The sequence below is a fragment of the Triticum aestivum genome, chromosome 7D (assembly GCF_018294505.1).
Source record: "Triticum aestivum cultivar Chinese Spring chromosome 7D, IWGSC CS RefSeq v2.1, whole genome shotgun sequence".
NCBI lineage: Eukaryota > Viridiplantae > Streptophyta > Magnoliopsida > Poales > Poaceae > Triticum > Triticum aestivum.
Window position 1 is genome coordinate 533,687,657 of NC_057814.1, and position 17,355 is coordinate 533,705,011.

General features: G+C 47.1%; 1 protein-coding gene across 2 annotated transcripts; it reads right to left on the minus strand.

Moving 5' to 3' along the window:
- Window positions 1-440: 440 nt before the first annotated feature.
- Window positions 441-7,018, minus strand: LOC123164898 (subtilisin-like protease SBT2.6). 2 transcript variants are annotated; one of them, XM_044582507.1, is made up of 11 exons: window positions 6,741-7,018; window positions 5,709-5,918; window positions 5,315-5,459; window positions 4,822-5,216; window positions 4,432-4,527; window positions 4,031-4,103; window positions 3,249-3,534; window positions 2,444-2,769; window positions 1,807-2,074; window positions 1,260-1,541; window positions 441-1,097 (listed from the first exon to the last, which is right to left on the minus strand). In XM_044582507.1, the coding sequence occupies exons 2-11, from the start codon at window positions 5,882-5,884 to the stop codon at window positions 685-687; spliced, it is 2,460 nt and encodes an 819-aa protein (XP_044438442.1). In that variant the 5' UTR covers window positions 5,885-5,918; window positions 6,741-7,018; the 3' UTR covers window positions 441-684. The 2 variants fall into 2 exon arrangements, with proteins under 2 accessions (XP_044438442.1, XP_044438443.1); XM_044582508.1 differs by having other exon boundaries at window positions 5,709-5,909; window positions 6,741-7,013.
- Window positions 7,019-17,355: the final 10,337 nt, after the last annotated feature.

Below are 17,355 nucleotides of genomic sequence, written 5' to 3' on the forward strand. Positions count from 1 at the left end.
CAGGTTACAAGAAATAACAGATATAATACACGATGAATAATTAATCAAAAGAAAGAGAAATGTGTGGAAACAGGTGCTATTAAATTTAAATTTAAAATTGTTTTTTAAAATGCTAGAACAATATAGATGATGATTTGACACTCACTCCAGGTGAGTCCCACCAGTGAGCTGGTGGTTTGATGCATCATCAATGGTTTGGAGTGCTACATAAGATGCTCAAATATGGCTGCATGAATCACCCAACACTCCATTACTATGAGCTAATGTATGCATCTTCAGTTCTTTACTGCACGTGTCCCCCTGATGCCCTACAAATAACAATGTATTCTCGCTGTCTCACAAACAGGCACAGCTGCAATACTACATGCAGCACTGGCAACATGTACTCGTTCGTGTTTAACCTAGAATAATACCTCAAGCAAAGGTGAAGAGATGCCAGATTGAGAGTGAAATGCATAAGAACTGCAGAAGATTGGATTCGATGGGTACCTTGAGATCTATCTATCATGTCATATAAATAGGCTACAAAACCCCACGTATTTTTACAACCTGGAGCACCATCATAACACATTAACAGACATACTACATCATTACCGAATTACGTCGGCTCTTATTTTTCCTACCAAGCTACAAAATATTACAACACTCCTCAGCTCGAGCAGTCATTGTCAGGGAACCATAGCCCTATTTGAACCCCATAGCAACCACTGGGATCCTGACTAGGTGGCGCCGGTCGCCCTTCATCGTGATCTCGCCGAAACTGTAGGTGCCGGTCACCGACCTCGTCGTGAGGGTCACAGTGATCTCTCTAGATGACCCGGGGAGCACTGTCAGCGCGGGAGGCGAGACATCCAGCGCGATCTCCGGCGACATTCTGGTCATGATGGTGTAGGTTTCCGCCTCATCGGCCACGTTCGTGACCGTCCGCTTCACGGTCTGGATGCCTTTGAGCTGTGATACCGTGATGGAGGGGATGTTGAGGTCGTAGGGCCGCTGCCCCTTCGGGCCGGAGCCGCAGCGTGAGCCGGTTATGTTTGATACTTCGCTTGGATCAACGTCAGGGATGGAGCAAAGAAATGTGATGTAATCTTGGTGAGCTGCCAACACAAGCATTGCAATGTTAGATTTGAATATGGCATCACTATGGTAATAATAACATGGAAGGGACATAATTATTTAAGAGCAGACTTGCAACACAAATTCACAGTAGCGCAGAAGAGAAATTCACAATAGACTTGCATAAAAAAAAATCAACTTACTTGCATCTAGAACTAGCCCAGGATCCAGGGCAGCTTTTGGGTTAACCGCGCCACTGCCATAATCAAATGGTGTGGCCCGTGCAAGTGTCATCATTTCTGACGTGGAGTATTGCTGCGCTCTGAGAGGATGGCTCCCTTTGTCGATCGTATTGGCAGTAGTCATCAAGGCGGACTTTATTGCTGACGGGCTCCACTTGGGATACTTCTGTTTTATTAGTGCTGCAATGCCAGCAATATGTGGTGCAGCCATGCTAGTTCCAGACATCATTGCAAATCCTTCCCCTAGAATGTTTTTTTTGGCATGCAGAGAATTTGGGTTAGCTCAGAGCCTCAGCCTCAGACAGAATGGCTGTCTTTCCACTTTATTGATTACTACCATTACAAGGGACAAGATTATTTAAACTAGATCAGGTCCTAAAGCATTCAGCATGTGGGCATAAGAGGAATCAAAGCAGCATTTCTTATTTAAACTAGATTAACAATTTATAAGATTATCCTGAAACAAGCTTGTGTGCCATTACCGAGGGATAAACTCTGACAAACTTACCAGCGTAGTTTGCTTCATCTGTTCCATTAGGTGCCCATGCGGACCATATGAGATTGCCAGGAGCGAGTATATCAGGTTTGAGAACATCAGCATCTTGGAAGCTAAAATCTTTTACATCAGGCCCCCGGGAAGAGAACAACGCAACCTGGGGAGCTGAATTGAACAGTGTTGGTGCCAAGCCATCTGCAATACCGACTGTTGCTTGGAACGCTGTTGCCCGTCCAGCCCAGTCTCTCGTTGTAGAAGAGTTGTAGTAGTCTATAAGATCCTACATGGCCAAAATTGATGTCAATGTGCTATATCAGAAAAATCATTATAGAACTTAACATGCGTGGGTATTTTAACAAATTTTCTCATTTGCAATGTCATCCTACAATAGCAGCAATACATACAATCCACATCACTGCTCTGGAAGTATCTGAAATATCTCGAAGTATTTGCAAGTTGGTTCCTTGAGATTTGAGAACAATTCTATTGTATGTGAACTTTTTTTAACTCTGCCTTCTAAGCCGCTTATTGACAGAAAACAAATAAACAGGCTGATCTACTTCATGCTTATAGTACAGGTCGCATCTACTTTTACAAATGGTGCTTGTCTATACATATCTGCACAATAGGCTCCATCGAAGCTAAATACCTTTGTTTTGCTGACATCTGTGATGAGAATCCCAGGAATATTGACAGGCACAGGATCAAACTTTGTCCCTGGGTAACTATCTTCTACAGCAACAACAAAGCCAGCTGCACCTAGACTCTTGGCTGTTTGAGACACTTTCTTGATTGAAGCCGTCCCAGAAATATAATTAAAAGAATAGCCGCACAATAGAATTTTCCCCTGAACTTTCCTCTTATTTAAGAGTTCTGGTCTTTGACAATCTAGTGCACTGTACTTGGTTGAAGATGAACCCAGCAGAGCATCAGTAGCAGAAATCAGGCCAAACGATTTATTTCCATGTGTTGCAGCTGTAGTCAGATAAGATAATTGTCAACTAACCACAGGTAGAAATGTTAATTGTCAGAATACCAGCACCAGTCACAGTACTATAAAATGGACATTTGTTGACAGTTATTACAAGATTACACAGAAGGACTTCAACTCTACAATCAAGAGCCTACAAAGAGAACAAGACAAATTTTCCAACCAAAGCATTTTCACAGTCAGATAAAAAGATGCTGGATAAGTAGTATATTAGGATCTAATAAGAGTCTGGGTACATAGTACAATGGGAACTCAAGGTAGAGTCCATGTGTGGACATTAGCACTATAAATAAGTGTGGGGCTAGCCAAGGATACTTTTATGACAGCATGCATCAATCGATGCAGAGATCAGTGGGACTACATCTTTTTGGGGGAAAAAGAGAACCAAGAATACTGTTTACATGTTACAAATGCAGGATATTTCTTGTTATGCAGTATGCACCAAATATCCAAATGAACTTACGTGATACTCCAAGTCCAGCAATACGCTTTCCATTTCCTAGTATCAAATGATTCTTGTATCTGCGGTCATCAACTCCAGCGGCAACAGTGGTTATCCATGGGCTGAATGACACCAGTGTTTTTGGAAATGGTCCTCCATTTCCTGCAGCTTGGGCAACAAACACGCCAGCTTTTACGGCAGAAAGAAGCGCTGCATCAAAAGGATTGAGAAAAGTAGTCCGTGTAGCTGTTGGTGGGCTATTTGGTCCAACAGAAAGGTTGAGAATGTCAACACCATCTTGAACAGCCTGCAGGTAGCCATCCACATACATTAGCTCCTATATGTTGGAGGCTTACAGTACTAACATGCATTACAGTTATCCAGCAGGTATTCTTTTCATTCATTGCACAATACAGTCTATGGATAATACAGTAGCAAGTTATTACGTTCTAGAGATGAGTTTCTAAAGTTACCATTGCAAGTATTTCATTGTATATATTGCATGAAATGGAACTCTAAAATTCAAAGCCATACTAGTGAATGCAAACCAGAATTTAACCCCAGAGTTTTTCGATAACTGAAGTTAATAGCTCCCACTTGATTTAGAAGTAAGCAGGCGGCTCTGTTTTGGGGTTTATACACCCCAAATCTCATAAATCACACTTTTCAACCCCCAAGGCCATAACAGTCATAAAGTTGTCCCAGGTATCTACTCAATATCAAGTACGGTAAACTGTTGGTGGGAATAATGATACAATCAAATGTATATTTTGGTGAGAAGTTTGGCGAAATTAATAGTGTACCTGATCAATTGCTGCCACAACGTCAGATACATAACCACCAAAAAGCCTGTAAAGAACCTTGTACACAGCTATCCTGAAAGTGACAAGCACAAACTCAAAAAGGTAAGTCATTGGTGAGGAAGCAAGATCAAAATGGCTCTCTCGGTGAATCCAGCTATGATGATACTGAGTATTGACTACTGATGAGTGATGAGTGCTTATGTTCTTCTGCCAAACAGGTATTGTTTCTTTCTTTCTTTTTTTGGAAGGAAACAGGCACTGTACTTGTCCTAACAGGATAATGCTAGTCATACAAAGATAGAATAAAGCAAAACCCTATCCTTGAGGTGGGTAATTTAGCATTGATGTTGGCTGTACAAGGTTTAACTTTGTTCAGAAATTCCAAGGAAATCAAAACTTACCTAGCTCGTGGAGCCATGCCACTTGCTTTGCCAAATTCGTAGCCATGCATTCGCACCGGAATCCCATTGTTTCCAGCAGCAATTGCAGCTATATGACTGTTGAGGGAGGGGTAAAAGGTAAACATATATCAGATAAGCCGTGCCATTTTTCACATGAACAGAATGACTTTCGGTCAAAACCAACGTTGCAAACAACCACATTGATTAAATATGAAGATGATGCTTGGAACGGAAAGGTTTACTTTACAGGCCAACCATCATCATTTGAAACAAGATGCCCACAGGTTTGGAAGTTACAAGCAGATTTTTTTCTTCATGTGTGGCATTTTTAGTGCAACAAAGCACAACAAATTACTTAATACTAAGAGCTAAGGGCATCAGGAGCATTACCTTCCATGACCATCGCCGTCTAATGGAGATGCAAACTCAACATCGGGATTAAACGCTCCAGCAGCAATTGCAGCTTTTGCAAAATGTTGGGCCCCAACTATCTTCCCATTGCAGAAGCTTCTTTGTGTTACTGGATCTATCTCACATTTCCCCTTGTAACGAGGAACAGGTCCATAAGGATCAGTTCTGTGGGTAGAGAAGCTTGGATGTTCAGGATAAATTCCTGAATCCACAAAACCAATCACCACATCTTCACCTGCTCTATCAAATCCACCTCCTGTTGGCCATACCGCTGTCGTCAATCCAAGAAACTGTGGAGTGTGTGTTGTCAACTTCTGTATCTTTGTATCTCTCTCCACGTACTTAACACCTGGGGCTTTCCTTAAGAAATCAGCCTAACACAGTGGAACATTACTGCATTTAGCCACGATAACAATGCAAAACTGGAAAGGAAAACATATGTGCCAGACAGAAAATTTATTATGCCAAATACCTGCAAAGATGACATGTGAACTGCAAACCCATTAATAAGATGATGGTAGCTATAAAGCTTCTCGTAAGTTCCCGCTACAAAAAGCGAGTCCAGAAGCTTCTCATGGTGCCTTCGGAGGTGAAGAGAGTATGATGTGACAGCCTCACTGCGAATCAGGAAACTTTGGAGTGAGCACAGACTATTATCTTTGCATCATAGTATTAATACTTCAATTAGAGAGGGTAGTTCCAAGTGTAACTGAAGTACTGAAGTTGAAAATTGCAATTCATCAATAACATATCTCATTTACAACAGTGTGAAATCTCCCAAAATAGACTTGAAAAATCATGAATGCCAGGCAACACAAAACAAATGTTAAGAGACATGGCCATGAATATGTAGCAGAGTACAATACCTGGTAACATCCATCTCTTCATCCAAATCCGCCGCGGTCGCTGGAAATCCTTCGACTCCGCCTGTGTAGCTCACAACCGGGTCGCCAACCATGGTAACAATGTACACATCATGCGTCCCAAGTACCACTTGTGGCACAAGTGCAAGAAGCAAACAGGCAAGGCCGAGCCCCTTCATCTTCACCGGTGTATGAACAGCAACACTGCAGAACCTTTCAAGAAGAGAGACTATCAGAGACAAGCACTTAACATGAGAATCATAATAGTGGCAGCTCTTGGGCATTAGTTGGGCAGCATGACGGCAAATGTGCAACGACTATATGCCTGTACTGCACTGATGCCACAGTAAATCACACACCGCCCCAGTCACAACAGGAATGGTCCCCATGGTGCCCACCATTGTTCTGTGATGCCGGAGTTTCCGATCTCATAGGTCTCCCATGAGTATGCATTCATGAGACCTCTTAAATTAGGCTGCCCGGTGAAATCAATGGCCCTTCAGAGCAAGCGGCTACATGGCACGCACAGTGTATGCATTTCGTATCACTCCATTCTCCTCAGTGGAGAACAGGTGGGCACTCAGTCAGTTGAAACTAAAATAATAGCAGTATACTGCTCCACTGAGAATGGGACATCAGTAAAGATCTCTGGATTACGGATTGAATAAAAAAACTATGGACTGCACTGCGAACACTGAACAGTGAATCACAGCCGAAAAGCAAGCAGATTAATCTGGGGCTATACGGCCGGTCATTTGATCCAAGGTGCAGCCGTGGGAACTAAAAAAACTCTGTTTTTCAAGCAAAAACGCGTGAAGGAGACTGTTAAATCTTACGCTACAGTTATACTGTTCCCGATAATGCGGCCATCTTATTATGATACAGTTACACAGGCCGGTTCTAAGCTGTACTGCTAAGTGCTAACACCCTATTAAAACCCAATATGCAGAAGTAAATCGAAAGCAAAAATAAGGTGGAAAATATCTCGCTTCGCAGGGGGAACAGATAATGCGAGTCGGGAGACAAGCAAATCACCTGGGAGCCCAAGCATTCCCCGGCGCAGCTCGGCCGCCACCCCCCGTCGGTCGCTCAGCCCGCGCCGGCCGCCTCGGGGAATGGCGGCGCGCCCAGGCGGGAGGAGGTGGTGGGGGAGCGGCGGCGGCAGCGGCAGCAGCGAAGCACGGGGAGTGGCTAGGGTTTGCGGCGCGGTGGGAGGGGAAGCAGCGGGGAGCGGGAGCGGGAGTGGGGGAGCAGTGGAGGAGGCAGAGCAAAGCGTGGGCTAATGGCGACGCCTTTGTCTTTGTCTTTTAATGGAGTCCGGAGGGAGGCCTCGAATATAGCATTTTTTTTTTCTCCCTCCTCTTTCGCTTTTGCCACCTGTGCTGCCCGGTTCACGTGGGCCGTGCCTCCCGGGCCCATACGTCGGCGAGCCGCTGCGGACGCTCGCTGCGGCGTGGGGCCAGCAGCTGGCGCTCCCCACGTGCCCCGCCGACGGACTGACCCAGCGAGGCGTGAATGCGGCCGTGGGTCCCCGGCGGTGGCGTGCGGGGCACACCCGTGTGGCTCTCTGCGGCGCGGGTCCTTGCCACCGGTGCGCGAGGCCGGGCCACGTACGCCGCGCCCGGCGACCTCGTGCCGGCCAGCGGCGTCAGTGTCGGGTGGAGGGAAGCGTAGGGAGAGTAGGAGGCTAGGAGGGCGGCGGCGCGCGGCTCCGTGGAACTGCCGCAGTAGACCACCGGGAGGCCACGTACGGGGGAGCAGAAGGAGACGTTGGCGATGTCAGGGCCTTTGTCGCGCGGTTTTTCGAATCCGTCGGCCACGGGAACGAGCAAGGGATCGGACGAGGACGTGCGTGCCGTGCGCGCCAGCGTGTCGGCCGACCCGCCGCAGCTCGCGATCCGGCGCAAGGCAGAAGCAGCCAAGGTGGTTGGAGCATCCAAGATGGCGGAACAGCGACCCAAGATATGATTTTCCTATCATGCCACTGTTCCAGCGGTTAACCAATCAGAACAGAAAGTAATAAAAGTTGATTGTTAATTTCTTGTTATTATACAAGTAGAGTACTACATCCCTAGATCTTCTTTGGTTCGTATGATTTAAACAAGGTGGGGAAGTAGAAATAAGAGAGAGTTTGGTGTCCCCGCCACATTTTTTTTAAGCACGCAATTTGCGTGCCATAGCTTTATAGAAAAAAAGAATATCAAGTACAAGATGACTACCATTCGCTACAAACAACGAGTGTAGCACAACTTCATATCCGGCTAGTTCAAGGACAACCACCCACGACAACACAACTACAACGCAAAAAAGCCTACCCAAAACCGAAAACCTCGTCGCGTCTCGACCGACGTCGATCACCTCCGAAGAACAACCGCTCCCTCCAAGCTTCCCTTGCCAACGCACCATCCCCCATAAAGCCAAAAGGAGGTGGCAAGAGGATGGCAGGACTCAATCCGACCTGAGAAAAGCACTGATGAGGTCACCTACTATAGGTAGGGTCAAAGACCTGTCATCTAGGGCCCACCTAGGGCCCCACACCATCATTGGTAGGTCTCTGGACCATGAGCACATTCGGATGTGTATAACAGGAAGTCCACTCGGACGCACTGACGACACTCGGATGCCTCCCCCCAGTTGGCCCGACCATCACCACTCGGGACAAGGAAGGCGAGGGGACAACGTGGGAGCTGCAACAGTTGAGTAGTCTTAAATCAGGCTTAAAGCAGAGTCATAGCTATCGTTACGTGTAACCGCCGTAGTTGTGACTATTTACACATGTAACTGTTGTAGTTATGGGCATTAATCACCCTTGCGGCGTGGGAGTGAAAGGGGCTGCGGCGCACTCTATATAAGCCGCCCTCCTCCTCCTAAGCAGGGGTTAAGCACTCTCTGTAATCACACACCCCAAAACAAAACAAGCCTCAGGACACGAGACGTAGGGCTGTTACCTCCTCCGAGAGGGGTCTGAACTCGCAAACGCTGAGTGTTACACCTGTGCCGTAGTTAGTACTCATTGTCGGTGTCAAAACCGGCGTATCTCGGGTAGGGGGTCCCGAACTATGCGTCTAAGGTCGATGGTAACAGGAGACGGGGGACACGATGTTTACCCAGGTTCGGTCCCTCTCGATGGAGGTAATACCCTACTTCCTGCTTGATTGATCTTGATGAATATGAGGATTACAAGAGTTGATCTACCACGAGATCGTAATGGCTAAACCTTAGAAGTTTAGCCTGTATGATTATGATTCTCTCTACGGACTAAACCCTCCGGTTTATATAGACACCGGAGGGGCCTAGGGTTGTACATAGTCAGTTTACAGAGGAAGGAATCTTCATATCCGAACGCCAAGCTTGCCATCCACGCAAAGGAGAGTCCTATCCGGACACGGGAGGAAGTCTTCTATCTTGTATCTCCATGGCCCATCAGTCCGGCCCACGTCTCATAGGCCGGACGCCCGAGGACCCCTTAATCCAGGACTCTCTCAGTAGCCCCTGAACCAGGCTTCAATGACGATGTGTCCGACGCGCAAATTGTCTTCGGCATTGCAAGGCGGGTTCCTCCTCCGAATACTTCAAAGTAGTCCTCGATCACAGAAAACGTGTCCGGCTTTGCAAAACAAGCTCCACATACAGCCGCAAAGATTATAATATCAACAAGTCCCATCTACTGACATTTTTTGTAGTGAGATGCCACGTCCCTGCACGGTCATTATTTCGAACCGTTTTTAGCCTCCCGCTCCACGTTTCGAGATGCGGTTTCCATTGGCACGTCTTGTCGAAGCAGAGATCGTGTCCCCTTATCACAAGATTCTCATCAATACGGGCGTGGGTAATCCCACCGTGCCGTTCGCCCGACCCTTGGGGAATAGGCGAGTTTTAAGGCGAGTGGGGAGGCGCTTGACATTCGCTGCCTTTATAAAGAGATAAGGATTCACCCTTTCACCCACGCCCTCTTTCTCTCTGCCCACCCATTCTCGAGCTCCAGTGCCCAAGCTTCCATCCTTTCCGCCCCAAAAAGCACTCCGAGCATGTCCGGATCTGGAGCACAGGGCAAGTGGATGGCCTCCTCCGTCACGGAGAAGGACATCATGAAGCTCCGGGAGGCGGGGTACCTGGCCCAGGAAATCGCCCACCGGCTTCCGGCCAAGGGGCAGATCGTCCCCACCCCAAAGCCCCAGGAGAGGGTGGTGTTCATTCCCCATTTCGTCCGCGGGTTGGGATTTCCCCTCCACCCATTCGTCCGCAGACTCATGTTCTACTATGGGCTAGATTTCCATGATCTGGCCCCAAACTCCTTCCTCAACATCTCGGCATTCATGGTCGTGTGGGAGGCCTTCCTCCGCATTCCACCCCACTTCGGATTGTGGCTAAAGACCTTCAATGTGAAGCCGAAGGTGGTGGGTGGTCAACACGCAGAGTGCGGAGGCGCTATGGTGAGCAAGATGTCCCAAAGGCACCTTCGTGGAGACTGTCAAAGGGTGGCGGCAACAGTGGTTCTACGTCACAGAGCCCCGCGACACCACCTGGGCCGTGGCTCCCGAATTCAAGTCCGGGGCCCCAATGCGGCTCACCTCCTGGCTAGAGAAGGGCATGGACTGGGCCTCATCGGACGAGCTGACGGCGCTGCAGACGCGCATCAAGAGCATGGTGGACAAGAACATCAAGCTTGTCAATGTGATCCAGGTGATGCTTTTTCGCCGGATCCTTCCTTGCCAAAGCCGGACTTGCAATTTTTGGGAGTTCGATCCGGCCAAGCACCAGACCTTGCAACAGTTCTTCGGTGCTATGCACGAAGGCATCTGGAAGGTGCTTTTAAAGGCCAATGAGACGTGGTCGAAGACGACCGAGGACCGTGGGTACAATCGGACCCATCCCGCCAGTCCCGTAAGTTTTTCGTATTTCAAGGTGTATCCTTCACCTGTACATTCAAGGAAGATGTCTAAGCTTCCCTATCTGTCTTCTCAGGGCTGGACGACGAAGGCGGAGCGGATCCAGTGTCCGGCTCCGCTGCCCGAAAACCCAGCAATCCCACTTCTGACGAAGATGCTGGTTCCGGCGCCCTATCAGGCGCCGGAGAAGAAGGCCAAGGAGACCAGAAGTGGCCTCCGCCGTCAAGGCACTTCGGACGTGATGTCCGAAGATGCCGAAACCCACTCCTCCCCCGCCACCGAGGACGAGGAGGAGGAGGAGGAGGAAAGCAACTCTCCCCCTGAGGGGGGAAGGAGGAAAAGGATGGCCTCCACGAATCTGGAGGCAGAGGCGCCCAAGAAGGGGAAGGTCTCCCTTGCGGACAACTCCGCGTTGGACATCGATAGCAGCTCCGAGTGGCGCCCCAGGGAGAAGCCCTGGCCGTATCGTAAGTACTCAAAGGCACTTATACACACATATATCCAACTTCTTTACTTCGTGGTTGTAATATGTCGAATCATGCGCTGCAGTCCAGCCCACGCCTGCCCCCAGCGATCCTCATCTTCGGGGAATTCGCTGGATCCAAATGTGATGGATAGCGGGTCGCTTCCTGCGGCCTCCTCTCCCAAGGACATGGACGATGCCGAGGTGTTGTCCTGAAGGACCTCCCCAGACCAGGGAGAGGTACAGGAGGCCGTCAGGGTGGCGCCATAGGGTGATACCTTGGCCGCCGGACACATGGGGGAGCAAATCCCCCCGGAGACTGGTGATGGGGGCCATATCCAATTCGGCCCCCAGCCGAATACTGTTCCGGAGGCCCATACGGCTCCGGAATCAGGCAAGCATCTTCCTTCGAAAGAGGGAGGTGCACCTGTTCCGCCGATGACCTCTGTCCATCCAGAGGCACCGGATACTTTACTGGAAGCACTGCAAAGTGCTTCTACTGTTGAGGAACACCGTAACCTCATGGGTACGGTGGTTGAGAGGGTTCAATCTGCTAAGAGCGGACTGACCGAAGCCTACACCAGCCTTCTAACAGGCTTTGAGGTATGCGACGTAATTTATGCAAAAAGAATGTCATAGTATAGACAGTAGCCCACTACAAAAATATACACTTCCATGATGATACGTGTTTGTCACAGTAGGTCGCGTTTTTTGTCATGCATGTACATCCATGACAAATTTATGACAGAATCAAGATAGTCATACCTGTGCTGTCGTAGAAGTGTTCCATGACATTAGCAAAATTATCGTCACGGAAGTGTCCACTTCCATGACGATAAATCGCGCGTCACAGAAGTGCTTTCGTCAAGGGTGACCGACACGTGGCATCCACCGTAACGGAACGCCGTTAAGCTATCGGGTCGGGTTTTGGATCCGATAACCGTTAACAGCCCCGACCAATGGGGATTTTCCACGTGTAAAATCATCATTGGCTAGAGGAAACACGTGTCGGCTCATCGTTGGCACAAATGTCATCCACTCACTGGACAGAAGGCGCCTATGATACGTCGACACGTGGCACGGCCCAACAGTGGCCCATTCCTGTGAAAAGGCCGGCCCGTTTGACTTGGTCAAAAGCTGGCGGGCCAGCCCATGGAAAGCCTGTTAATGGCATGTTCGCATATAGCCCATTTACAACCCGCTAACCCAAGGCCCGTTATGCCCTATCCGAATTAGGCCCAGTAGCGTCATCTCGGCCATCCAATATGATTCCAGCCCGTTTTCACTTCTGGCCCATGTATAGCCCTTGACGCCTTTCGTCCCATATGAGGCCCTTTGTAACTCTTGGCCCATTAGCGGCCCGTGCTGAAACTGGCCCGTAATGAACAGTGTATTACTTTACACCCATTAACGGCCCATGGTGAAACTGGCCCGTAATGAACAGTGTATCACTTTATACCCATTAACGGCCCGTTATTCCGTTGGGCCGTTTCCAGCCCAAGTTAACTTTCGGCCTTCTGAGGGCCCATTTATTCTTGGGCTCATTTGCAGCATTCGGTTACTTACGGCCCGTTACTGTCATTTTCTGCTTGTGGGCCAAATTCAGCCCGTCGTTACAGTCGGCCCGTTTGTGGACCGTTAGTCTGTTGGGCCATTTTCATAGCATCACCAAATACGGCCTATTAACGATGGCCCGTTATGGTCGGCCCATGAATGGACGATTCCAACTCTAGCTCGTTTACGGCCATAATGCGGTCTGTTTGGCCCATGTTTGGCCAATCGATCATACGGCCCGTATAAGGCCCATTCATGATACGACCCGCAGAAGGCCCATTGTTTCTACGGCCCGTAGAAGGCCCATTGTTTCTACGGCCCGTAGAAGGCCCACTGTTTCTACGGCCAGTAGGAGGCCCAGTGTCACTACAGTAAATATTAGCCCATGGTTATTGTGGCCTAGTTTTAAAAAATAGGTTATTGCAGCCACTAGCTAACCGCGGAAAAAGAACTGCAATGACTACAAGCAAACAAATAAACAAGACAACAAGGAAATAAATAAGCAAGCAACTAACGCTAGGCTATCACGGCTATTACACATATTACATCCACTGGGCATCAAAGTTCGCCACCAGTGCAAATATAGGGAACAAAGCAGCATATCATATACACTGGTTGTCAAAGTTGGCGACCAGCGCAAATAAACGCCGCAGCAAAACAAATCCAGAACTGAAACTACTTTAGAAGATCTCAAGAAACAATATCCTGGGTACCCATAATGCTGGCAAGATGCTTAGCATGCTTATCAACTTTCTCTTGTTTGGCGCTTAAATCCTCCAGCGCTTGCTGTTGCACTAGAAAATATGCATCTGAATTCTGCAGGGACTTCCTCAGTCCTTCAGCTTCCTGTCGCAGCACATCTGATTGATGTCTTTCAACTTGAAGTTGAGACTCAAGAAGACGAACTGATTCAGGCAGCGAGTTCGAAGAGCTTGTGCCAGCAGTAGTGGCCAGTAACTCGAAGACTACATCAAGACATGACTTTTGGGTTCCCTCACTGTCGTCAAGGTAGTTTTTATCAGCTTTCTTGGAGACCAACAGGGATGTCTCACTATCTTGAACCTTATCTACATTACTTCCTTTGCCATTGGATAACGCGGTACTGTTCTCCAATATTTTGTCCGCATTCTAAAAGAGAAACAAGCAGACACATCACATGTTTACGATGTTGTATATGAAACTCATTTTGGTAAATGAGTTCAGTAGTAAAGTGGACAGGATAACAACATGAAACAAACATATATCTATGTACCATGGTCACTTTATGGTCTATATCATTCTAGTTTTTGTTGCCAAATCAAGATAGAGACACAGTTCAAATAATATTTGTTCAAGACAAAGCAGAATATACAGAATATAAGTGTGGGTAACTATAGAGCAATAACAACACTTGTAATGTGCATGACATGAGAACATAACTGTTTATTCAATTGAAACTGAAATCAACATAGAGCAGGTTACAACAGCAAACCAGTTAAAGAAACAGGTTTAAAACATACCTGTTGTGCCATTGGAGTTTCAATTCCATCCTTCAAATTTGAAAATAGTTGGTATGAGTAAATACAGTAATGCAAGAGCAAAGGAGTATGAACCATAGCTACCGAACCTGACCTGAGAACAAATCTTCTTCTCGTTTAAGCGTTGAGTTGGGATTCGGAGTGGTGGTCCTCGTGCTTTGGGCACTGCAGTTCCCTTACTAACTGCTCATGTTTGGGTGCTCTGTGGTGGAGACGGTGTTGCGTCAACTGGAACTGGGTTACTATCTGCCGGGGTTGGGGTTAGAAGGGGTGTAGCTGGTTCTCTGTCCAACTGGGTAGGGGTACAATCTGCGAGAGTCTGGGTTATGTGTGGTGGATCTGGTCCTTGGGCAAGTACAACCGTGGTTCTATCTGCATCAACTGGTAGCACTATCTTTTCTGAAGACCGTGTTGTTACTCCCTTAGATACCGCCATCACGCTCTCCAATTCAAATGGCTGATAAACAAGAAAAGTAATTGAAGGTATAAACATTGTATGATAGACAGGTGCAATGGATAGTGGGGAATAAAAGAGGGCATGAAATAATTCATATTTATGTTGTCTAACCAAACAGGATAGCATGACACAATTTCACATATATGATGGCTAACTAAACAGGATATCATGACACAATTTCACATTATGATGGCTAACTAAAAAAGATGGAGAGACATAGTTCAAAATATGAGACTATGTAAACAGGATGACATGACATAACTATATAATGTGTTTATTAAATAGGTTGGCATGCCATAATTCACATACATTCATGGATAGAATGCCATAATTCAAAATATGATGACTGTAAACACTAAACAAGATGAGATGATATAACTATATGATGTCTTTATTAAATGGGTTGCCATGCCATAATTCAGATAGATAATGTGTATGTACTATGTAAACATGATGGCATGATATAATTCAAATATATGATTTATATAGTAAGCAAGTAAGCAGATGGCAATCCATATATGATGTAAAAACTAAGCAATGCAAGACAACATGCATGACATGGGTAATATAACCCTGCCAAGTTTGAGCATAGACCTCAGGGGGGAAATAGGACTGGTCACCAGTCTCTGAACACTAGTAGAAAACAGGGTATAGGTCACAGGGCAGTTTTCACATTAGCCCCGGTCTAGTCACGAACCGGGACCCATGGGGGTATTCGTCCCAGTTCGTGAGCCCGGGGGGCGGCCGGGGCCTTGTGGGCATTGGTCCCGGTTCGTATGGAACCATTTGTCCCGGTTTGAGCCACGAACCGGGACTAATGGTCCTCGCTCCTGGCCCACAACCATTTGTCCCGGTTCTTGGCATGAACCGGGACAGAAGGCCCGGATTTAGTACCGGTTCATGCCACGAACCGGGACCAATGAGGTGCCTATATATACCCCTCGCCCGCGAGCAGAGCACTCCAGTGCTCTGTTTTTCTCTGGCCGGCGAGGGGAGGGCTTTGTGGTGCTCTAGCTCACCTCCTATGCACATGAGGTGTTCGATGAAATGCCCGAGCCACACTAGTTAAGCTTTGTCCTCTCGAAGCTCGACCTCAAAGCTCCATTTTCCTCGAGATTTGTCTAGGTTTAGCGGCCCGTCACGTCCCATTCCCGTCTTCACCGCCGTCGACCGCCCGCGCCGATCTCGTCGCCGGCACCACCGTGGTGAGCCTCTTGTTCTTATCTTCTTTTTGAAAGAAAAAAAATTCTTACTTTAGATAGATACTTGTCTAATTTTCTTACTATTTTATTCCTTCTTATTACATAGTGCGATGGTTTTGGTATCCGCCCCCGTCGGCCCTCGTCCTGTCTATGATTCGGATGTGGTATATATTATCTTTTAATAACTATTTGATTCATTTATTGTTTATGACAAATATACCGACCAGCGTGACATAGATTTTATTTATCTAGGAGGTGGTTGAACCGGAAATTCTAACCGACCCTATTGTCGAGAGGTTAAATTTAGTTGAAGAAGAAAACAATTACTTGAAGGAAAAAATAAAAAAAATTGAGGAGGAGAAGATGATATTGGAGTTGCATGTTGCGGATGTCGTCGATGATCACAAGACCAAGATGGATGCAATGCGCTTGAAGATTAGAAAGATTAGAAAATATGCCATTCATACCGAGGCTTGGTATCATTATGCCGTTGGATCAATTGTTACCTTGGTTGCGATTATGATCGCATTTGTTTTCGCATTGAAATGTTTTACATAGTTTCAATGTATGGTTTAATTAATTAGATGCTCTGGAGAGCTATATATATGTTGTTAGATGAGAACTATGTATGTACTTTGGTTCTAATGTGATGATGAACTTCTATTAATTTGGTCACTTAATTATCTATTCATGATGTTCTGTAATGGTTTTTGACACACTTAATTATATATAATGCACGCAGATGAACCGGCAATGGATGTACGGTGACAGACACACCTCCGAGTACATTAAGGGCGTGCATGATTTTCTCGAAGTGGCTGAGGCAAACAAGCAGAATGGTTTTATGTGTTGTCCATGCCCTACATGTGGGAATACGAAGTCTTACTCTGACCGGAAAATCCTTCATGCCCACCTGCTTTACAAGGGTTTCATGCCACACTATAATGTTTGGACGAGGCACGGAGAAATGGGGGTTATGATGGAAGACGGCGAAGAAGAAGAGGACGATGACAACTATGTGCCCCCTGAATACGGTGATGCTGCAACGGGGGAAGCTGCTGAAGATCAAGAGGAACCAGACGATGTGCCCAATGATGCTGCAACGGGGGAAGCTGCTGAAGATCAAGAGGAACCAGACGATATGCCCAATGATGCTGCAAGGGGGGAAGCTGCTGAAGATGAAGATGAACCAGTGCCCAATGATGATGATCTCCGCCGGGTCATTGTCGATGCAAGGACGCAATGCGAAAGTCAAAAGGAGAAGCTGAAGTTCGATCGCATGTTAGAGGATCACAAAAAAGGGTTGTACCCCAATTGCAAAGATGGCAACACAAAGCTCGGTACCGTACTGGAATTGCTGCAGTGGAAGGCAGAGAATGCTGTGCCTGACAAAGGATTTGAGAAGCTATTGAAAATATTGAAGAAGAAGCTTCCAAAGGATAACGAATTGCCGGACAGTACATACGCAGCAAAGAAGGTCGTATGCCCTCTAGGATTGGAGGTGCAGAAGATACATGCATGCCCTAATGACTGCATCCTCTACCGCGGTGCATACAAGGATCTGAACG